At 41.7% G+C, this 23,458-nt stretch overlaps 1 protein-coding gene across 2 annotated transcripts in view; it reads left to right on the top strand.

Moving 5' to 3' along the window:
• AP3D1 (adaptor related protein complex 3 subunit delta 1) overlaps positions 1 to 23,458 on the top strand; it is a 70,177-nt gene that overhangs the window by 27,933 nt on the left and 18,786 nt on the right. For both annotated transcript variants that reach the window (XM_074939552.1, XM_074939551.1), the window contains exons 2-17: positions 1,415 to 1,510; positions 2,822 to 2,902; positions 3,885 to 3,965; positions 6,030 to 6,137; positions 7,467 to 7,596; positions 10,282 to 10,421; positions 10,723 to 10,796; positions 13,909 to 13,958; positions 15,144 to 15,193; positions 15,714 to 15,762; positions 17,003 to 17,148; positions 19,099 to 19,247; positions 19,340 to 19,570; positions 21,109 to 21,340; positions 22,747 to 22,892; positions 23,128 to 23,269. In XM_074939552.1, the coding sequence (XP_074795653.1) occupies positions 1,415 to 1,510; positions 2,822 to 2,902; positions 3,885 to 3,965; positions 6,030 to 6,137; positions 7,467 to 7,596; positions 10,282 to 10,421; positions 10,723 to 10,796; positions 13,909 to 13,958; positions 15,144 to 15,193; positions 15,714 to 15,762; positions 17,003 to 17,148; positions 19,099 to 19,247; positions 19,340 to 19,570; positions 21,109 to 21,340; positions 22,747 to 22,892; positions 23,128 to 23,269 (1,905 nt within the window). The remainder of the gene's footprint in view (positions 1 to 1,414; positions 1,511 to 2,821; positions 2,903 to 3,884; positions 3,966 to 6,029; positions 6,138 to 7,466; positions 7,597 to 10,281; positions 10,422 to 10,722; positions 10,797 to 13,908; positions 13,959 to 15,143; positions 15,194 to 15,713; positions 15,763 to 17,002; positions 17,149 to 19,098; positions 19,248 to 19,339; positions 19,571 to 21,108; positions 21,341 to 22,746; positions 22,893 to 23,127; positions 23,270 to 23,458) is intronic.

Genomic DNA, 23,458 nt, shown 5'->3' with positions numbered 1-23,458 from the left:
GTCGCTAGGGGGAACTACGTATGAATACTAAATAATTCATATATCTGTATCTGTTTTTGACTAGATTCCTCTGACAGTTAATTTATATGGAATTATAAATACCCTGGTGTGCATGTGGCTTTTTTTAGGGAAGGCTTTTTTTCTCCTTTGAAATCTTGGGTAGTATCTTGTAGATGCCTTTATAACATTATTTTAATCAGAGTTAATCATCATGAATTGAAAGAATATCTGACTGAATTAAAGCCAATGTATAGAGTAAAATATCTGCTTCAACAGACTTCTTAAAATGAAGTCTGTGTGCAGGAAGGACATGGCAAGTACATGATCCTTTAGAAAGAAATAGTCTCCAAACATTTAGCTGTGATGTAACATTTGGTTCTTTGGAGTTTCTGAGATATACATATAAGTAAGCAGGTGCAAGAGATATCAAGTAATATAAAAAGGCAAAGTTATCCCTCTCTGACTGTAAAACTATCAAGGCAGTAGTCCATATACTGCTGTCTAAAGGGAAGAAATCAGATGAAATTAACAGTTGCTCCAGAATTACCTCCTAAAACTCTTGTACCTTGGCCCTTTGGTAGGAATAATGGGAATGTGGGCTGCATATTTGGGGTGCTGAATGTATAAATACGCAAAGAAAGACTGGGTTATTGGCTCCCTCTGGAGCTGGTGGCTTATTCAGGTTTACTGGGAAATCATTTGGGGGTGGGAAGACTGAGAAACAAATGCCTTAAGTTGCTCAATAGTGACCCCTTCTGCTGTGCAAGCAGTAGCATTGAAGGGCTCTAAAGTCAGTCCTGTCTAGTTTTCAGCCAGAACAATTGTGGTTGTGACATGGATAGTTAAAGATGTATCATGGAGGATTTGAAAACGGGATCCTCAATGTGTTGGGGGTTCTATTAAGAAAATATAACTGAGTAGCCTACAATTATTTTTAATCAAGGAAACTAATATTGTGCTTTCTATAGTGCCTGGCATCCTGAATTCTCTTGTCACGTAATAAATTGCCCAGTGGGGCAGATAACTAGTATGATCTGCAAATGATGAAAGTAGAATCCTGATGCTAGACTTCTGCTCCTGCTGTTATATACACAACCTCCTAAAGCTTCTTTCCTGTTAAGCTTTTAAAGAGTGGCTCAGGGCTGAATTGATTTATTCACAGGAAATTGAAAGTAGATTTGAAGAAACATTTCAGCATACTTTTGGCTGTAACATTTAGCATAATGGTTTTGATTGGCAAGTAGTTTCTTCAGAATTGAATGCTTATCAAAACAGTGGGTTATTAAAATTTGTGATAAATTGGAAATGAGCAAACAAACACTAAGGTCAGGTCCTGCTAAAGTACATGCAATCTGCAGGATGAAGAGTGGTTCATGTAACTGAGTATGAAAATAATAACTTTCTCTTCCCTCAGGCAAAGTACATCTCCCAGTGCATCGATGAGATCAAACAGGAGCTCAAGCAGGATAACATTGCAGTGAAAGCAAATGCAGTTTGCAAACTTACATATGTAAGTACCCTGCTAGGGTATAATGTAACCATACCTTTTATTTTACTCTTGCTAACTGCCAACTGACTGTGAACTGTGCCTTCAGTTACTTTCCTTAGTTTTACTTATGTAATATGACTTAAGCATATTTTCTGAAAGTGATTAAAAGGGTCACCAACTAAAAAAAAATCACTCCTCTCTGGAGAATATTTACCTACTGGTGTTTACAGTATTTTTAGTGCTACTTGAATCTGAAAGGTTAGAGTTTCTTCATGTGTTTTGACAGCCCTTTGTACATAGAAGGTTTTGCCATTTTTTTCTCTATAGTCAGTCAGCTTCTCTTTGCGTGGCCTTTCATGCAGCAGCAGGTAATAGAAAAATTTTAAATACGTAATGTAGAGTAGGTTTAATACCCGAAATTACTCTTTTTGGACACTTGCTTAATTAAAAGGGACTTTTACTTGAAGCCTTTTTACAGTAACTCCTCACTTAACTCCATCACTTGTAATGATGTTCCTAAAAAATGCAACTTTAAGTGAAACGATGTTAAACGAATCCAGTTTTCCCATGAGATTTCATTTAAATGTGGGGGGTTAGGTTCCAAAGAAATTTTGGGGGGGCAGACAAAAAGCATTATATACTGTACTGTGGTTGGGAAGTGCTCCTGGCTTACCCACACAGCCACAGCCCGCTGCAGGCAAGGACGCTAGGAAGCACCTTCCCTGCAGCAGCAGTGGCAGCTTACCTGGAGAAGAACAGGCGCCAACTTTGCCGGGGGATGCTCCAGGCCCGCTTCTTCCCACCCCCACTCCACCTCCTCTCCGGAGCATGCTGCATCCCCGCTCCTTCCCGCCCTCCCCCTGAGAATGTCCTAAGCACTGCCAAACAGCTGTTTGGCGGTGGGGGAAGCGCTCGGAGGGACGGGGAGGAGGCAGAGAAGAGGAACTTGTGCAATGCTCCCTTGTAAAGTCGCTGCTCTTCCACAAAATCTTACCAGTGGTGGACAGAGCAGGCAGCCAAACGATGTTATAAGGGAGCATTGCACAACTGTAAACGAGCATGGTCCCTAATTGACCAGCGACGTATCTTTGAAACAACGGTAAGTGGGAGGATGTTAAGTGAGGAGTTACTGTATTCTAGGGGTGGGAGAAGATAAAATTAAATAGCCATGTGACTTTTCTGCTGTCCAGAACATATATTCTATAGTAGTATTATTGTACATCTTCAACCTGTAACAGTACCCTGTTCTTTTTAAAATTTCCTTGTTGTATTGGGTCTTGTATTTTGAAGTGTGATTCTTTTTTTTTGGGGGGGGGGCTCCTTTTCCAACAGTTACAGATGCTGGGCTATGACATCAGTTGGGCCGCATTCAATATTATTGAAGTAATGAGTGCATCGAAGTTTACATTCAAAGTAAGTGGCCTGTGTATTTGAGTATTCTGGCCAACACGTCCATTATCAGCTGTATCATTCAATATAGATTGAAGTCATCCTACCTTTGCTTCTGGCAGTCAGACAGGACATAAAACATCAACATTACTTTCTTCAACCAGACATGCAGGGTGTATCCTTGTTTGTGATAGCCCTGGTCTCTATTCTTCTGTGTCGGTTGCTTAAGGCTGCTCATCAGTTGGTGTATTTTCTTTTATTCATTATATTTTTTTGGAATGTTTTTTCCACGAGTTAGCATCTGAGGCTGGAAAAGGCCACAGTCTAGCCAAGGAAGGCTGGACAAAGCTTCTAGGCTTCTAGCTGTTGCTAGAGTATTTCTCAAGAGTTAGGAAAGTAGGCCACCTCTCCAAAAGAGCACTACCATTCCAGCCAGAGTGAGGCAGAGAGTCTGAACCAAATCTGCCATATAACTGCTGCTGCTAGGCCACCAGGCAACTTTCTTTAAAGTAAATTCATTGCTGGTGAATGGTACTGAATTGACAGCCCAAGAGAGTGAAGCCCTCACGCCACCTGGCACACTGGCAGCAGAAGTGCAGCATTTCCCAGTTCCTCCTCCTGATGAGCCTGTGTTATTCTCGGGGGCCATCAACAGTTGGGAGAGTGGAGTTCAGTCTCCTTGGCTCCTTGGAGAAGCCTTGACCTCTGTAATGAGATGGACAAAGGAGACCGTGCCAATTGGAGTGGTGGTTTTAAAACCCTTGTGAGGTAGCTAAATTAGACCCATTTTACAGATGGGGAAGTTCAGAGGTAAAGTGACTGTTCTAAGTGCACACAAGCAATTTGTGCAAGGACTGCTCTAACCATTAGATGACACATTCTCAGTATATAATTCTGTAATATTCTAATTCTGCTGAAGGATTATCCAGTCCAATCTTTGGAAGATTCTGTGGAAAATCAACACTTGTGAATGACTCATTTCCTTCTGTTTTTCCTAATTGTGCAGAGAATTGGTTACCTAGCTGCCTCTCAGTGCTTTCATGAAGGGACTGATGTAATTATGCTGACTACCAATCAGATTAGAAAGGTAAGGTATTCGCTTCAATAGGAAGGAATTGAGACTGTTGTAAGGTGTTTATTCTGTCTTCCCACCTGGCATCTCAAAGCTGTATAAAATCTGTTTAATATAGAATGTAGGTATGTGAGCAAAGTAGTTGTCATTTGGCTCACATTCCAGCCTGATACCTGAGTTTGTCAGAGATTGATCTGAAAATTGACAGCCATTGTCAGATTGTTTTCCCCTTGGTGCATGCCCAACTGTCTGGGCTTGTTCAGAGTGCAAAGTGAACATGAAGACCCTAACTTTTCTTGGTGCTCCCAATATCACACATGCTAACACAAGAAGTTAATGGGTGGGGAGAGTGCTGCAGTATCTGAAAGGAACTGTGTAATTACCTAGTTACAAATGAGCTGGCTTTTTGGATCCACGAAAGGCTGCTTCGTCCAGCACTGACAGACCCTTGACCTTCTCCCACATAATTATACAGAAAACAGGTGAACAGCAGCTGTTTCCATTAAGGCTGTTTATTCTTGTACTAACATGCTCAAATGTGTTATCTTTTGGTTTGGCATGGCATTCATTTTGTTACTTGTATTCCCTTCGGAATTAATGGATCTGCATTTTTCCTGATCAGCTACTGCAAATAGAGAAGAAATCTTAAAACAAATGTTAATTTAGTTTCAGTCTTTAAAATAAACATCTTTTTAATTTGAGGACCCTAAATACTTGGACAACTTTTTCATCAGATACTAATCTGTGCTTAGCTCTGTTATAAGTGGCTGAACATGGTTTTCACTTGCTCCAGAGAAAATTAGCAGAATGGGATTGTGTTCAGACTCTAACCTAAAGAACCAGTGTTCTTCTTTTAATTATATTTTAAACTATGTTCAGGTCTGACAGATAAGTCCTTTATTTTATAACTGTTCAGCTCTTTGTTATGAAGACTCCGCTATACTGGTATTCTCTAAATCACATTTTGTTACACATCTCTTCCATTCTTTTTATGGATGTTTTTGTATTAAAACTATCTTTGTTTAGGCTCTTCTATGCTCCATTGACCTAGCAACTGTGTATTTAGAAGAGGGGACCGTCACCTTGCCCAAAGCATTAAAACCAAAATGAACTGTAGAGCTTTCACTTTCATTCATTCCAAACTGTGATTTAATATTATTGCCAGCCTAATCTTTTTCCTTCACCCGCTGTGGGGTACTGAAATGAAGTGTAAATTGCACACTGCCCCAAAGTCTGAACTATATGTCTGGAACTCCCAATCATTGGAATGGGAATCTTAAATATTAAGCTTGCAAGTTCATATGGAAAACTTCATGCATTTTTATTCAGGTTTTTATGCACGAATTGCCATATTTTTTAAGGACTGATCTTTTCATGACTGCTTTGTTTTTAAAATCCTTGTCAGAATAAATTCAGGTACAAGTATAATGCAAATCTTAAACAGTCCTCTCAAATTGGAAATATCTAAGAGTATACAATATTTAATAAAACAAAATAAAGAGAAAATCGACAAAATATGTATTCTGCAGTTTAGCTGGTATCCTGTCTTTACTGGAAAGATAAACTGTAGTTAATGGGGACTTAGAAGACTACACTTATTATATTAGTGTAGCTGTATAGGAAGGTTAAACCAGGACACTATATCAAACAATGGGCCCCACTGAAGGCAATGACAAAACTCCCACTGATTTCTGTAGAGTTAAGATTTCAGTCAGGATTTTTAATGACCCTAAACACTAGGAAAAATTTCCGTGTTTTCCAGAAGCATATGCAGCTTCTGAAATACCATGTGTGTTGTGCTCCCAATATTCTATAGTTTAGTTATGTAGATTATTACATGTATTAAACTAGTGCCTAACATCTCCGAGGATGAGTACTAATGAAGTGACAGTCTCATAAAAAAATCAGATAAGTAAATCCTCCCAAACCTGTCAGAGCAAATATCCTATAGAAAGGAAGCTCTGTTCTGTCTCTGTTAAACAGGGCAGTTTTATTTATTTATGTTTGAGATGTTTTTCTTTTACCCTGAGTTTTCTTTGAATAAATCGGAAGTTTTTAACCCTGTCTTTACTCTTTTAGGATCTGAGTAGCCCTAACCAGTATGATACTGGAGTAGCACTGACTGGTTTGTCCTGTTTTGTTACTCCAGATCTTGCCAGAGACTTGGCAAATGACATCATGACTCTGGTGAGTTGATAAAAAGTGAGCAAACCTTTTTTCCATATGATTGTGTCTAGAATATATTTAGACTATTAGAAGCATACTCTTCCTTGTAAAATTTACGAGTGTTATGCCTGAAAACTTGATAATTGGTTGTTAGCAGTTCTTGTGTCTCGGGAGCTTTACAGCTCCTGACTTGTGTAATCTCTTTCGCAGTTCATATCTCAAAGTTAGCAAACTAATTGTGCACCCAGAGTTCATTTTAGAAACTTGTCCAAGTGGGACCACAAACTACCAAGAACAAGTAGGTGACGTGCTTTTAAAGTGAGAATCATGCATTGACTTTACTATGTTGGGTCAGGTAGTATAGTCCTCTTCATCACTCCTACCACTTCACCATGCTCAGCTTGGCTCTTGAAGAGGAAGAGCAGCTTTGAGGACTTGAATAACTCAGCCAGAGGTTAGGGGTCTATTACAGGAGTGGGTGGATGAGGTTCTGTGGCCTACAATGTGCAGGTCAGACTAGATGATTATGATGGTCCCTTCTGACCTTAAAGTATCAGTATATTAGAGGTGATGTTTCTGGTATAAGATCTGTTCTTTGTCCTCTTTCACGATGCGTACTCCGTTCAAGCGTTATTACCGTTGTATGCTTCAGATGGGTCAGCAGCACTAGGTTTGCATTTGGGTGACCCAACCCCTTCAGATAGGGTATGGTAATGGAGATAAGCATTAATACATCCAATGAGATTGCTACTCCATAGGTGAAGGTGCTATTTAATGGTGAGGGAGGAGCAGTTTGGTTAAACAAGTTCTTTGATGTTTGAGACGCTGCTTCTTTCCTCTATCCTATGTCACTATATTAACTTGATTGCGTCTTATCACATCTGCCCCTGTTGGCTGTACTTGAGACTGGATATGTTTCTGCCTTGAAGATCGCTGTTTGATGCTACTTGTTAGATTGAATAATAGGACTGGTTGAGTGCAGCGAATTTAAGAACAAGGTGACTGGCAACCTCTCTTTATCCTAGGCCAGTAGGGAGTACGTGCTCTACAGCACATTCAGAGTGGGAGTCTTATGGTTGATCCTTGAACCCTGGTCTTTTGTAAATCACACATCCTTGGCCAGCCCAAAGGGACTGCTTTGACTATTTGTTTTGACTTGCATGACTGACAATGTTTTGCTTTTTATCGTAAAATGCTCAGTGCACTAAAAGAGCAGCTGCATGGAAAGACTGCCCAACAGAATCAATTTTTATAGGTATTGCTGTGGAGGCGTTGACTAAAAATGATATCTTGAAAGAAACCTCTTGGGAAAGTGAGCATGTTAAGAGTCTGTGGTTGTTTCACTAACAGATGTCTCACACAAAGCCTTATATCAGGAAGAAGGCAGTGTTAATCATGTACAAAGTGTTTTTGAAGTACCCTGAGTCCCTCCGTCCTGCATTCCCTCGCCTTAAAGAGAAACTGGAAGATCCAGATCCTGGTTAGTGAATTTTAATAAACTACTATTATTACAGAACGGGACCTCAGTGAAGACATGAATTTTTAGTGGTGGTTGATTCATGGGAGGTAAAGGAAGGTAACTGGTTACATGTTATAAATTATTGCTGTACCTGTGGGCAGGCACCTGAACACTTAAAGGAATGTGATCAGATTAAAAACACATTTTTGTGTTTTTAAAAAAAATTAAAAAGCCATTACTTGTTACTAGGCTGAATTAATGGATTAAATCTTAGTGACGTAAAACCATTCTTACATTTTGTAGTTCACATAGCTTGGCTGCTGAAAATACAGTAGTCAACTTCGGGTTTTTTGCTTCTCATGCCCTAGCCCAGGGGTGGGCAAACTACAGCCCCCGAGCTGTTTTAAGCCGGCCTGCAAGCCACACCATGCGGCTTGGCCCTGCTCTGGCCGGGGTGCTGGATTGGGGGCCACATCACGTGGCTCCCAGAAGCCACGGCATGGCCCCGCTTTGGCTCCTACATGCTCCAATGGGAGCCCCAGGGGCAGTGCCTGTGGAGGGGCAGTGTGCAGACCCACCTGGCCGCGCCTCCGCATAGGAGCCGGAGAAGGGACATGCCACTGCTTCCGGGGAGCTGCTTGAGGTAAGTGCTGCTTGGAGCCTGCACCCCCTAAGCCTCTCCCCTAACCCCCTGCCCCAGCCCTGATCCCCCTCCTGCTTTCTAAACCCCTTGATCACAGCCCGGAGCACCCTCCTAGACCCCAAAGCTCTCATCCCCAGAACCCGCACCCCAACCCCAATTTTGTGAGCATTCATGACCCGCTATACAATTTCTATTCCCTGATGTGGCCCTTGGGCCAAAAAGTTTGCCCACCCCAGTCCTAGCACAAAGCTGCAGTGATTGGGTTGTAATATCTGGATGTAAACGGAACATTTGAAATATTTCTCATAATATAACAGGAATCTCTTCCATATTTTTTTTAATGTTAATACTACAAGACAAAAGGTAAAATACTGTGGCTAAATTCTTGGAGAATGTGTCATAGCTAAAGCTACGTTTTAGTCACGGGTATTTTTAGTAAAAGTCATGGACAGGTCACTGGCAGTAAAAAAAAAATAAATAAATAAATAAATAAAAATTCATGGCCGGTGACCTGTCCATGACTTGTGCTATACCCCTGACTAAATCTTGGGAGTGCTACTGTGGGGGGGAGGTGCAGGTGGTGTGGGGGGCGTGCTGTGTCCAGTGGGGGCGGAGGCAGCGCGCTGAGCTAGGAGCTGAGGGAGGGACATGTTGCCACTTCCAGGGAGTCCCCCCAAGGTAAGCGCTGCCCAGAGTCCTCACTCCCTCCCGTGCCCCAGCCTTGAGCCTCCTCCCACACCCAAACTCCTCCTGCTGCTGCTAGAGGAGGGGGTGCGATAGCCTGAGACTGCCCCAGCAGTGGCCAATGCGACTGGCCCAGGGGCTGCGTGGGCAGCCCCGGAGCCAGCCACACTGGCCTCTGCAGAATTCATGGAATTCCGTGACCTATGTGACAAACTCGCAGCTTTAGTCATAGCTAACACAGCTAGGAAGCTTTCTTTATGTCGAGCAACTGTAAGAATTATTGTTCACATTTCTGTAGCCAAACAGTCTTCCCAGAATTTATTTAGGATGCTTATTTTTCCCCACTGGATGGAAATGCTGTATATTCATTTTGAGAGTTCCATCTGAGACTCAAGCCTATGACTTTCAGCTGATTTTTGTTTAAAGAGGGAGAATGTAAATAGAGTCACTGGACTGATTTGATTAGGGTAAGGCAAGACCTGCCCTCCAGTGAAATAAGCAAGAAAGAATCACTCATGTTAAAAGGGAACCTGCAAAGGGGGGAGGAGGGAGCTGTGATTTTGCTCTTTTTGAGGTTTTGTGATGGATAAACCATGAAAGGCTCTTCAAAACATTGCTTGTTTGTTTTACATTAGGAAATCAGGTTCTGTCTAGACTGCAAAGTCTGTGATCAAAAACCAAGCCTGTGGGAGTTGGAATAAATGAAAAGGGATTTTTAGTCACTGTTTACCTTTCTGTGTCGCGTATAACATCTTTTAACTTAAAGAAAAGGAGTACTTGTGGCACCTTAGAGACTAACCAATTTATTTGAGCATAAGCTCACGAAAGCTTATGCTCAAATAAATTGGTTAGTCTCTAAGGTGCCACAAGTACTCCTTTTCTTTTTGCGAATACAGACTAACACGGCTGTTACTCTGAAACCTATCTTTTAACTTAATTGCCTAATGGATACTTAGAAGAAAGGAAGCTTTTTGTCAAATCTTTAAGGTGTGAGCTTTAATAGTGGACATCCTGTGTACCGCCACACCCCCTGAACAAATCCTCCAAAAGACACAGGGAAGACCAGAGCTAACATTCATGGTACTTCTAAAGGTAGAAAACATATACAGAGGGGGAAGAAAACTTTCATGCCCTTTTACATTATAAAGCAACCAAAAAAGGCACAAGCCCAGTTTCTTAAAATCATTTGCAGGTTCCATTTAAAATACTTGGAATATAATTTCTTCCATAGGGTAACTTTGCAAATGAGGATAAGCAATAATTCCAGCTCCGTACTAGTCTAATCTGTAGCTGCTCTTGTTCTGTTCATTTTGAGTATGAAAATCAAGCTACAGTTGAATTGTTGATTGGACCCCTTTTCTCCCACTTCTGTTTCCCAGGTGTCCAGTCTGCGGCAGTAAATGTTATTTGTGAGCTGGCCAGACGCAATCCCAAGAACTACCTTTCCCTTGCTCCGCTCTTTTTTAAATTGATGACGTCTTCAACCAATAATTGGGTCCTCATTAAAATTATAAAATTGGCAAGTATTCCAGTTCTTCTATGTTAGCTCTTTTCCAGGGCTGGCGTGCTCATTAACAGCACCTTGGGTGTGAAAATAAAGCTATCACTTAGAGGGATAATTACTAGTAAATCCAAATGACAAGGAAGAGAAGCAGACATCTGTTATAATGGGTGGGAACATAACAACCAAAAGGGGAGAAAACATCTCCTTTTAATTTTGTTTCGTTGTGTTGTGCCACATAAATGACGATAGTACTGTTTTACCCTGGCGAAAGCTAGCTGTTAAAAGAATTTCCCTTCCTCCTTTTCTTTTCAAATAGTTTGGTGCTCTTACTCCATTAGAACCTAGGCTGGGAAAGAAATTGATTGAGCCACTTACCAATCTCATACATAGGTAAGTCTGAAAATATACTTGTTTCACCTCCTTAATTCTTCAGCATTGTTTGTGGTAGCATGAATGGAGTCCGCCTAGGTTTACTGCATATAGAAATGTTTGGCTCCAGACATCAAAAGTTAAAATTATGTCACTGGAACGGCCCCAGTATAAAATATCCTTTTAAAACTTCTTGTGAATGTGACTGGCAATTGGAAGAGACCTGAGAGAGGCCATCTAGTCAAGTTCCCTGTGCTGAGCCTAGAAAGGTGTGTAAGTTTAGACAAACTGGAGAAAGTCCAGAGGAGAGCAACAAAAATGATTAAAAGTCTAGAAAACATGACCTCAGAGAAAAGATTGAAAAAATTGGGTTTGTTTCTTTTGGAGAAGAGAAGACTGAGGGGGCATGATAAATCTTCAAGTATGTAAAAGGTTGGGATGAAGAGAAGGGTGAAAAAACTGTTCTCTGTATCCACTGAGGACAGGATAAGAACTAATGGGCTTAAATTACAGCATGGGAGATTATAGGTTAGACATTACGAATACTTTGTAAACGTGAGGGGAAGTTAAGAACTGGAACAAATTGCCTAGGGTTGTGGAATCCTCATCACTAGAGGTTTTTAAGAACAGGTTAGATGAACACCTGTCAGGGATGGTTTAGATAATACTTAGTCGTGCTTCAGTTCAGGGGACTGAACCAGATGCTGTATTGAGGTCCTTTCCAGTCCTGCCCTTCTGTGATTGGGAACCCCTGTTTTAGAGGGGGTGGGAGAAGAGGATCTTTTCTGTTAAGGCTCACAGTAGTCATGATAGGATTGATTGTTTATGTTGAGGAGAGAGGAAGTGAGCTGTGAGTGAGCAAGTTCTCACACATGTACAGTATCATCTATAATAGTGGAGGGGGTGGTGCCCAAACAAACCACTGTTTGTCCATTTAACATTCTTTGAGACTGCTCCATGGTGGAAGCTTAATTTTGTGTTAACAAGACAGTTAAAGGCCCATGGATTATAAAGAAATATTACTTAAAGTTAACAGTATAGCCGATAGTAGGGGCTGGTCAAATGGCTCGAAAAATTTGTGCACAGACCTAGATTTCACCCCACTGGGGCTGAGAAGTGCAGCCGGCACCTGTTATGTCTCCAATGGATGCCGAGTCCCAGAAAGATTCTTTCCTGAGAGGTGCAGGAGGGAAGTCAGGTCACATTGCTGCCACCACCCTCCCTCAGGGATTCTGCAGAATGAGCGCTAGTTTTCTGAGAGCTCCCTAGAGGTCCCAGGCAACAGGGATGCTCTGAAATGGTCCGTTGCTTGGTCAGTATTGCCTGCTTTTTGAATTGTGGCAGCTTCCTTTAGACGGTCCTATGGCCACCCAGAAAGGAGGCTGCAATTGCTTTGTGCTGTCAGTGTCTCCCTCAAATAGGCGTTGTCACCATGGGTTCTGTGTCCATCTATGTGCACCCTGCTCTTATTTGATCTCCCAGATTTCATAGATACTGTGGAATGCATTTTTGTCAGATTCCTCTTGCAGCCATTTACTAAGGATACCTCTATTCTAGAGGGTTCAGTTGAGCCCTAGGGTAAACAACAAACATGTTTGGAGTGTCCAGAATAGCATTTACAAAAAGTTAAATTGAATTAATTGGCAGTCAGTTAACTCAAGTTAAAAGTCTCAAGAGCAGTCAGACCCAAAGTGTTGAAACTCTGTATCTAGTTCACCGGCAATCATTGTCTTAAGTGTAGTTAGTAACTTTAAATTAAAGCATTACCTCAGTTTCCACAGTTCATGCTGCTAGAAGAGAAGCCCATTTGTTACTAATTATAGACTAAGGAACGAAAAGTGTCTGCTGTAACCCATCTCTCTCTCGAACAGCCAGCGGGCTTGCATCCAAATACCTAAAGAGGGTTCAGTTCATTGCAGCACTGGCAAAAATAAAAATTTAGTACTACTTCAAGAAAAGCAGCGAGATGGACAGTATGTATATCTATACCCCCTCTCCATCCCACGTCCTCATCCTGCTCCTGCAATAGTTATTCATTTAATTAGTTGTGAGGACTTTAACCTGAAGTCTGGTTGGTTTCCATCATATTAGTCATGATGTTCCTGGGCCAGTGTTATCTAATGCATAAGGCAAGAAACCTGCCACCAACTGCTAACAGCATAGACAATAGAAAAATCTTATCCTGGACCTGGGTGTACTGGGTTTTAGATCCTTTGTGCTTGTGCCTGGCTGTACTGGGTTTTTAGATCCTATGTGCTGAGTCATCTTTATAGTGTCATTTGTGACTGCTACATCAGGAATTAACTTGGTAGTTCATTACCTCAGTGGATCATCCCTCTGGGTTCTACTCCTACCATTATCATTCTCACTGACTCTGGCAAGTCACTTCACCTCTGAGCCTCAGTTTCCACCATGTGTAAATGAGGACACTAGCTGTGTAAAGTGCTTTTGAGACACTCAGTTGGAGATAGCATGCTGCGTGCAAAGTATTGAGAGCAAGCAGAAGTTTTGGGCGCGGACCCAAGTAGAGATACATTTTGGGCAAATGATTTTTAAAGAAGCAGATTTTTCTCTAGTAGAGGTGAGTAATGGACACAATCCAGTAAATTTCTGAAAGGATCAGTTACTTGAGCAGCATTTAATGGTCTTGGAGGAGAGAGATTTCAGGGCTTTCTACCAGCCCTTTGTTTCACATGCATTAGTGGTCTTAATTTGATCCTACCCTTATATTTGCTTAGTTCTTAGCCAAGTTTGGGTCAGTGGGCTGTACTTGATGCTGAGATCTTGAGTTTTTAGTTTCCCCTTACCACTCAAAATGGTGCTATTGCTTCCTTGTTTCCCAGAGGAAAAATGGTGTAAAGTAGAACCATGTGGATTTCTCAGGTGTCAGGAATATGGATTGAGAAACTCGTTGTTTACCACCCCACCCCCATAAATTTAGCTGGATTCAGTGAAGACTGGGTATTGAATGTTTTGAAGAATAAGAATTATTTCATCTAGTTCAAACATATATGGAGGAGGGAGGAAAAGGTTGGTAATTTCTGTGTAATAAAAGGTGGTGTTTTTGAGAACTCTTCATAACGTGATATTTTTGTTCTTTATCTGAAATACTTGATTTGTTTCTTCCCTGTAGCACCTCAGCCATGTCTCTTCTGTATGAATGTGTGAACACAGTGATAGCAGGTGAGAACTGAAAGTCAGCCTAAAATAGAACATGTTTAACTTTGGCAGCAGTTAAATAACGTCCGCCATAAAATCCATTTTTACCTGCCGTTTCAATTAACTTAGTATAACCAAATTAAATCGCTTAGTGAACTTGGCTCACCACGTAATTGAAACTGAAATCTTCTGCTGTCAATATATAGGGGATAAACTAACAAAACATAAATCAAACTTGCTAAAGGTAAAAGCAAACAAAACTTAGCTAGCAATAATAAAATAATATACACACTCTTTTAAATAATGCACAAACTGAAACCCACAAAACCCAGCAAATACAGTATGAAGCTATGTACCTATATGCAGCACCCTCCCATACCTCCATGCTCACAGACCCTCAAACTAAGCCAACAGTTCTCTTGATGCATGAGCCAGAATAGAATCCAGCACCCTCTCCCAGAAATGTTGGCTCTGCAGGGTTAGTGGGAGTAAAGAGAAATAACTCTCAAGTGACTAGAGTCCACAGATATGCCTGAATATTCATAGGGAACAGACTGGCTGAGTAAGAAGGAGCTTTCTCCCTGCCTTTTAATGCCTCTTCTGTTGCCATGGACATGGATGCACTTTATGACAGGAGGCATGATGACTGAGTTGTTTGCCATGGAGTCATGCACTGCCAAAGCTGCACAAATGTCCCCTGTAATCAACAGTAAAGCCTGCCTTGCCCTCTGAGGCTCTTGCTAACTTGATTGGGTTTGATGTAATTACTCTGAGTAGGATTCACTGCTATGTCATCTTTTCAGGGAACTACAGACAAAAATCCAGTGGTACAGTCACTGGTGACCTTTTAATTAGTGTCCGGATTGCTAGACTGAAACTGTAAAAGAGAGACTAAAGCTACCCTGACAAGAGCAAAGCATCATGAAAACAGAGCTCTTTGGGAGGCTTTGTAAAAGCTCCCCCATATGCCTCCCTTTGTTCTGCAACATCACACTCCTCTGTTCTTGGGGCCTTGCTAGAACAGACTTCACAGCTGTGTTGACATTGTACCAAACCATGCTCTTTTGTGAGTGGCAGCCAGAAAGCAGTAGGGCGAGACCACCAAACATATCTTCATGAGGGCTAAGCCAGATATCATGTATTTAAGTTTTATCTTGTTTATACTTCGTTGTGTGGAACAAATGTAACGTTAATGCTTGTGTATTTCAGTTTTGATCTCTTTATCCTCTGGGATGCCCAATCACAGTGCCAGCATCCAGGTACAGCACTTCTCTTAAGGTTTTTATTTTGCCACATTATACCTATTTATTCTGGAAACGGGGGGGAAGAAATACTCCAGATATTTGAAGTAGGAGCCTGCTGATTGGACAGCCTTGCTTATTATCTGGCTTTTATTATTTAGTTATTTCTCAGATAGGTTCCTAAACTTCCTTTCCTCTAAAACTCAGATTCTGTGTGCTGTCTTCTGCTTCCCCTATCCCTAAAGGATGTGTGGAGCAGGGAAGGCCAGATGCCTAAGAACAAGATTCAGTTTCAGAGGCTTTGCTACTGCTTTTGATCAATTGCTGCTCAGAATACAATTACTGGAGCTCCATGTTCCCTTCATCTTATGATCCGTTAATGTAACAATACTGTCTTACCGGTGGTCACAGATCCTGGTAACGCTGCTTTGTCATGTATTGCACCCACCCAGTATAGCAAGTAATCTCCATTAACGGAATATTTTAAATAGTAGTCTTCTCAAAGCTCATGTTAATCCTGACTTGCACTTTCTTCCAGCTCTGTGTTCAGAAGTTAAGAATACTAATAGAAGATTCTGATCAGAACTGTAAGTGTTGCTTGTCTTCCTTGAGGCTTCAGTGGTCAATCTGATGGGGCTAAGTGGCAGTGGTATTAAACACAATGAGCAGTTCTAGAATACAACCTGTTCAGTATTATAGAATGCCCAGTATTGTGTGAATTGGTACATGTGTACTAAAGAATTTCATATTTATGATTTTCGCTATTCATAAATATCATGTACAACTAGCTGTTCTTTAAGTAGATGAGTAATAGTGCCATTTATGGTATGTTAAATCTAAAACAAAAAAAATTTTCTTTCCATCTCCTGGGTTTTCCCTTCATAGATCTTCCAGTGAGGAAGCACATCCAAGAAACACTAGCTATTCCATAGACTAATGGTAAAATCCAAGACCACCAGACTTGCTAGTGCTGGGAAATGCACTGGCATAAGTTACTTGTAGCTAACACCATTTAAATCCTTCTTAGTGAAGAACCTTTTCCAAGCATCTGTAGCGAGAATATAAATGTCATCTTCACCTTCAGAAGAGAACATTCCCTTTTCCGTATAGTAATTCTGTTTACCTGATGCTGCCCTGGCAATACAGATGCTCCTAGCACCATAGTAATTTTCAGTACAGAGTGATCTTGCTATGCCCGTGCAGCCTGAGTCTCTTACTATCTGCAGCAGTTAATTCCTTTATGGTACCAGCTACCGGTGCTATTTATATCAGGCACCTCTCCAGCAGCAGTTGGGGGGAATGGTTACTTCCTTTGCAATAACTGTGGTTCTTTAAGATGTGTTTTCCACATGGAGTTCATGACCTGCCTTCCTCCTTTGCTGCTATGGAGGAATGTTGGACCTGCTTTGCCTTTTCTGTCTTTGAGGGTGACAAAAGAAGGTGGTCAGGGCATGTAGGGTGCAAGCACTCCAACCGACACTGCTGGCCAAAATAATCTAATCTTGCACACACAGAGTGCGTGCATAGATCTCCGAGCCACAGTGACTTCCACTCTTTACAGATGGTGAAACCTGAATGGGTGTGGCTTGGCTGAGAGTACACACGGGGCTGGGGGGGGCGCAAAGGAAGAAATAGATGCTTAGGCTGTTCTTTTTGTTTTCTAACTGGTAAGTGTGCTCCCTCTGTCAGAGTTTATCCCAAACAATATATCTGGGATTTGAGGTTAGATGGGAAAGTCAACCTGTCTTAAAATCCCCTGTGCTTGCAAGAAACAGTACAGTATTTATGTATGTGGAAAAATTTTATTTTGTTTTTTTCCCCCCACAGTGAAGTACCTGGGTTTATTAGCAATGTCCAAAATCCTGAAAACTCATCCTAAGTCAGTTCAGTCCCACAAGGATCTCATTCTCCAGTGTTTGGATGACAAGGATGAATCCATCCGACTCAGAGCTTTAGATCTCCTATATGGCATGGTATGTTTCTGTGCATTCCTCCTCCCCTCCTTACTTAGCACTTACAAAAAATCCCTGGGGTGAGATCCTTGCCCTTACTTTGGCCCCTTTATGCAGGGTGAAGGGGCTGGCATGACATGAAAAGATTCCCTTGATCACAGGCACTATAGAAGACATCTATAAGGCTGCCTTCTGAAGACCCCTTGCAAACCTTGGCATAGACCATACCAGATAACCAGCGGGATGCTGAGGGTGAGGGCTTTGGAAATTCCAGGCACCACTACTGTCTGTACTATAGGTGCTCTAACTCAAACACTACTCCAGGGCTGTCTAAATTATGCTGAAGTTGAGAAGCAGCATTAGATCAGGATGCAAAGTTGGCTTTGAGCTATCTTAGTATGCCATGCCCCACCATGTCCTTCTGAGGCCCTGAGGTGCGACACACAATCTCACCCCAGGTGCTTGTGCCTCTGTTCCTTTGTACGTGTGTTGTGTGTTGCTACTTTTCAAGGAAGTTTTAACAATGCTGTCTAGACTGAAGAAATACAGCTTAATGGAGATAATCTTGTAGATTTTTGAAGACACTGTGGTTACAACCTTGGTGTATAAAGTGCCTTTCATCCAAAAAGCTCTATGAAAATACATTCACATGGGGTGGATCGTGGCAGACTTCATTCCTAAAATGCTGTGATATTTTGGCAGTGGAGGTAAAGAATATTGTGTCCCGTTTAAAGTGTTTTTCTGGTTGTTTCATAGTTGGGCAGAGAGTATCTAACCAAGTTATAATTGCTTGGGAGTCTTGACAAGAGGTCAAGATGTTTTTTTACATATTCAAAAGACAGCCCTTCCAGCAATGCTGCGTAGCATTCTGCTGGAACACTGACTCAGAAGGAAGAGTACCATATACTAAGTCATCAACGGCACTTCTGCAATACCTACGCTTCCTGGAAGGTCTCCATCTATATACTGATCAAGCCTGAGATGTGCTGTGATCGTAGCATGAGGTGATATGGCTGCAGACACTGGTGGTCACAAATTTGCACTGAATTCCCTACTGCTTGCTACATGTCAATATATTAGGTTCCCAGAGCATGTTAAAGTGCAGTTATGCTCCGATAAGTGACTTATAAAGTTAGCATTGTTTGGGTGGGAGGGGTGTTTTCATAAGTCTATCAAACTTGCTCAATTTACAAGTGTAAAATAGTCTTTTCAAGCCATCAGCATGGCAACCGTCAGCTGTGTTCCTTCAGGTTTCTTTGTCATTGCCATACTGTAATACTAATTCTGAGTTCTGTTACGGCTCGCTATTGCAGAGCTGTATTGGATCTACATTGCTAATAGGAGTGAGAAGTAATAGCCAGATTTTGATTTTCAAATATGACTCTGCATACATGCATGGGGCAGATCTGTTAAAGAAGTAGTATCATATTTACATAGTCACACTTCTGCTTATAATGCACTTTAAGGGGTGGAAATCTGAGTGAGCAGTCATTGGGAGAATATTGAAAATTAAAAATGCTCTTAAAGCGTATAGGGTTAGCCTCATATTTAAAATGTGATTTATGATATCCATAACATATCACCATAGTATCCTTGCAGTTATGGATTGAAAATTATTCTGATCTAGTGGTCATGGTCTTACCAAGTTCAGTCCTGGGCTTGTGCAAATAAACCTCTGCTAGATCAAGTGTCCAATGACAGGTGTCCGGCCATTAAACTGGCACAAATGCTATCGAGACGTGCCCCAACAAACAAATTCAGTCTCTGGCTGCAGCTAAATTGTCCAGCTGTCCAGAGCCAGAGGTGGTGTTAGTATCTCTGTATTCTTAATACCTGTCTCACCCAAAGACAGATACAGGTACAGCTAATAAGTATCTACTACTTTCCTCAGCTTTTATGAAATGGGTAACACCTGGCAGCAAGTCTGCATTACCTGTCTGTGGCTCATGTCTCATTTCACTCTTAAAACAGGTGTCCAAAAAGAACTTGATGGAGATAGTGAAGAAACTGATGATTCATGTGGACAAAGCAGAAGGGACAACATACAGAGATGAGTTGCTGACCAAAATCATAGACATATGTAGCCAATCCAACTACCAGTACATCACAAACTTTGAATGGTCCGTACTTCTGCATCTAGACTTTGAAATAAGTAGTGATGGCACTGTCTGCTTGCCTGCTGTTAAGAGTGTATGACTTTCACCTCCTGTAGGTACATAAGCATCCTGGTGGAACTGACCCGGTTGGAAGGTACTCGGCATGGTCACCTTATAGCAGCTCAGATGCTGGATGTAGCTATCAGGGTTAAAGCCATTCGTAAGTTTGCTGTTTCCCAGATGGCCATGCTCCTGGACAATGCCCATCTGATAGCCAGCAACACCCAGAGGAACGGCATCTGTGAGGTGCTTTATGCTGCTGCCTGGATATGTGGGGAGTTCTCAGAGTAAGTGCAAAGGGAAAGTTTTTAAATCACGTTTGAAAGGTGAAAAGCAGAATGTTTGCTGATTGAGACTCCTCTCACTCGAAAGTGAAGGTGTCTTGGGTGATGGAAGCTCAGAACATGCTCCATAGAGCTGACAAAGCAGTATTTCAGAGTGAGCACTGCTTTTCCCAGACTAATGCAGCTGCTCCTACCCAAGATGGTTACTACATGTGAAAAGCTGTTGGGCTAGTCCGTGTCTCTTGCATCCATATCCCTGCCAGTCGAGAAAGTAAGGGATGGATGTGGGTATAAGCGATGTAGCAGAGGTAGCATGCACATTCCCTGGGAAAGGTGGTGTTAACTCAATAAATCTTGGTCTGATTTAAATGGATTCTGTCAACTCAAATCTCAGAGGCATAAGAGGTAATAGAGAACACTTTCCTGTTCAGTTTGTAACTTCCTGCATTTCACAGAATTTTATGTATAATTTCCCCTACGCAGTCAGCCAGCTTCTCTTTTTTGTACAAGTCTTCCACACAGCGGTGGGAAGAGACTCCCTTTTAAAAAAAAAAAAAAAAAAAAATAGGAAAATGTAACTTGACCCACAAAAACTGGCAGTGTAAGAGCTGGATTCTGTTTTTGCTTCTGCGTTAATAATACCACTTACTAAGTTCCATTCTGTTTAATAGGTGTGCACAGGTATAACCAAACCTTGGTTACTGGCGATGTATAAGATGGAAAAAACATAGCTTTACTGCTGGATCCTAGGCTGAGTCTGCAGAGCAAACGCTTATTTATTTAAAAAAAAAAAAAAAACTATTAAATTGAGCACGCTTTTAATAGAGATCACTGAAATGGAAACGAAAATGTAGATTCATAGATATTGAGGTCAGAAGGGACCATTATGATCGTCTAGTCCGACCTCCCGCACAACGCAGGCCACAGAATCTCACCCACCCACTCCTGCAATAAACCTCTCACCTGTCTGAGCTATTGAAGTCCTCAAATCGTGGTTTAAAGACTTCAAGGAGCAGAGAATCCTCCAGCAAGTGACCCGTGCCCCATGCTACAGAGGAAGGCGAAAAACCTCCAGGGCCTCTTCCAATCTGCCCTGGAGGAAAATTCCTTCCTGACCCCAAATATGGCGATCAGCTGAACCCTGAGCATATGGGCAAGATTCACCAGCCAGATACCCTGGAAAGAATTCTCTGTAGTAACTCGGATCCCACCCCATCTAACATCCTATCACAGGCCATTGGGCCTATTTACCATGAATATTTAAAGATCAATTAATTGCCAAAATCATGTTATCCCATCATACCATCTCCTCCATTGTAACAATACCCATGACTAAATCATAGCCTTAGTCATGAGAGTCTGAAACAAAAATGATGCTGTCTGACTAGGAGTAGAGTTAGGCCAACACAGAGTTTTGCTGAAAATATTTTAATGTCTAAGTAGTTTTTGTATATTTACATGAAACTTGGTGAAATGTCAAGCTTTTTAAATGGACTCCGCTCTCTTTCTGCCTTCATTTGCATCCATTCAATGTCTTTCAGACACCTTGAGGAATCAAACCAGACCTTAGAAGCAATGCTGAGGCCTAAAGTTACCACTCTACCAGGCCACATCCAGGCAGTTTATGTCCAGAACATGGTAAAGCTTTATGCATCCATCCTACAACAGAAGGAGCAAGCTGGGGAAAAGGAAGGAGCCCAGGAAATTACCCAGTTGATGATCGACCGTTTGCCTCAGTTTGTACAAAGTGCGGATCTAGAAGTACAAGAGAGGGTAAGGCAGCAAAACTATCTTTGGTTTTGTCAAAATGATCTTTAAACCTCTACTATCGGTTTAATTTGTGATAGTGAATTAACATCATCTTGCATGGATCATACATGTATTTTATATAAATACCTGTCATACAAGATCTCTGCTAGCATTCTGTACCTTGCACACCTCAGTGATGCAGGTGCATAAACAATCCTTGTTTTATAGACGTGGATACTGAGACACGGGAAGATTGAATGACTTGCCCAAGATCGCTTGCACAGCAAGACTGTGGCAGAGTCCAAATCTGACTTGCAATCCTGTGCTTTAACTGTTAGACGGAACTCAATCTATATAAATAGTAGTTTGCAGTGTTGTAGCAGTGTTGGTCCCAGGATATGAGAGACACAAGGTAGGTGAAACTTCTGTCAGTGGAAGGTACAAGCTTTGGAGACCCGAGGAAGATCTCTGTGTAGCTCAGAAGTTGGTCCAATAAAAGACATGTAAATAATATGCAGTTACATCCTAAACCAATCATGCAAAGATCTAAATCTATAAATGCCATGTTCGTGTTTGCATATTGAGCAGCATCAGTCTCTGTGATTTCATACCATGCCACACTTATCACCCTATCTGAGCACCTTTGGGGTGCAACTCTTCATAGGAGGCCATTCGAAATAAGAGGTGACTGATGCGAACATTGCATTAGTGCGTATTCCAGAAAGAATTGCTACAAATTTTGATGCCTGAAGTGGTTTGTCAATCAGTGTTCTAAAAACTCTCTCAGCCTCTGATGGGGTGTACAAACCCCACACTGGGCAACAAAGGGGTTAAGGGATTATTTTGGGCTCAGCCGGCCCTTCCCCTTTCCGTAATACACACATGCAGCAAATGCTCCATTTGCTGAAGGAATTAAAAGGCAAGGAATTAGCTCATTTGGGTAGCAGACCTGCAGCCTATGGCTCCAGCAGTGCAGAGAGGAGGGAAGCTTAAAAGCTCTGACACAGCTGACCAAAGGGGCCCTCCCTGAGGAAAGGGAGGACCCACCCCAGAGACAACCAGAGGGGGAAGTATCCTGTGGATCTTGGACATTGGTAACCCCCTCCCTGCCCCCTTTTCTTATTTTGGTTTGGATTTCCCTATGTTACAGATGGGGGGGCGGAGGCACAGTTTGGGTTGTATGCCCAAGGTCACGTACTGAGTCTGTGGGAGAGCTGGGTAAGGAGTCCTGACTCCCAAACCCCTGCTCTAATCCAGCCGCCCACAGTGCCTCCTGTAATCCTCCTCTGCCAGTCTCTGTAGCTTCAAGGATGTCTGTACAATTATAAAATGCTAAATCTTACTGCAGCTGTCTACTCTTTTTTCTGGTTCAGTGACTGTCAGTGCATTGAGACTAGTTCTTAAACCATTTTTTGTATTTGGTTTTCCAGGCTTCTTGCATTTTGCATCTGATTAAATACATTCAGAAGCTACAAATGAAAGAGGTGCCTGTAGCTGAGGAAGTGATAGCCCTGTTCGCAGGCGAACTGAACCCAGTAGCTCCTAAAGCACAGAAAAAAGTCCCAGTTCCGGAAGGGTAAGATTTTTTTCTCCCTCCAGTCTTTTAATTGTAAGCTCTTAGAAAATGGGAGTATGCCTTCCTACATGTCTGCAAAATGCTTAGCACACTGTTAAAAAATTCCAATAATAAAGCTTACTTTGAATGATTAGAAAGACTACACATGGCTATGCATGTGGACAAAGCTATATGTTGTAAGTAAATATATTCTGACCTTCCAGTCTGAGTCTATGATTGTTGCATTTGTTGCCAGTTTGGACCTTGATGCCTGGATCAATGAGCCTCCATCAGATAGTGAGTCCGAAGATGAAAAACCCAAAACAATTTTCCATGATGAGGAGCAAAGGCATTCTAGACATAGACAGCCAGAGATTGATGAGGAAGAATTGGCCAGGGTAAGTGAACATAAAAATACAGTTTATGTATTTTAAAAAATGTGATAAAGTGGTATTGCCAACATCATTAGAGAAGTTGGAAATGTTGCCATAGCTGCATAACTCAGATGGGAGCTATGCCTTTCTCCCCACTTGGGAACATCTTATAAAGCGAGTAAGGATAGAAGTCATTGCATTCAACTGCTTAAT

This window comes from Natator depressus, chromosome 25 (genome assembly GCF_965152275.1).
Source record: "Natator depressus isolate rNatDep1 chromosome 25, rNatDep2.hap1, whole genome shotgun sequence".
Classification (NCBI taxonomy): Eukaryota; Metazoa; Chordata; order Testudines; family Cheloniidae; genus Natator; species Natator depressus.
The sequence above is the reverse complement of the archived record's forward strand: the minus strand, read 5'-3'. Positions and strand labels throughout refer to the sequence as shown.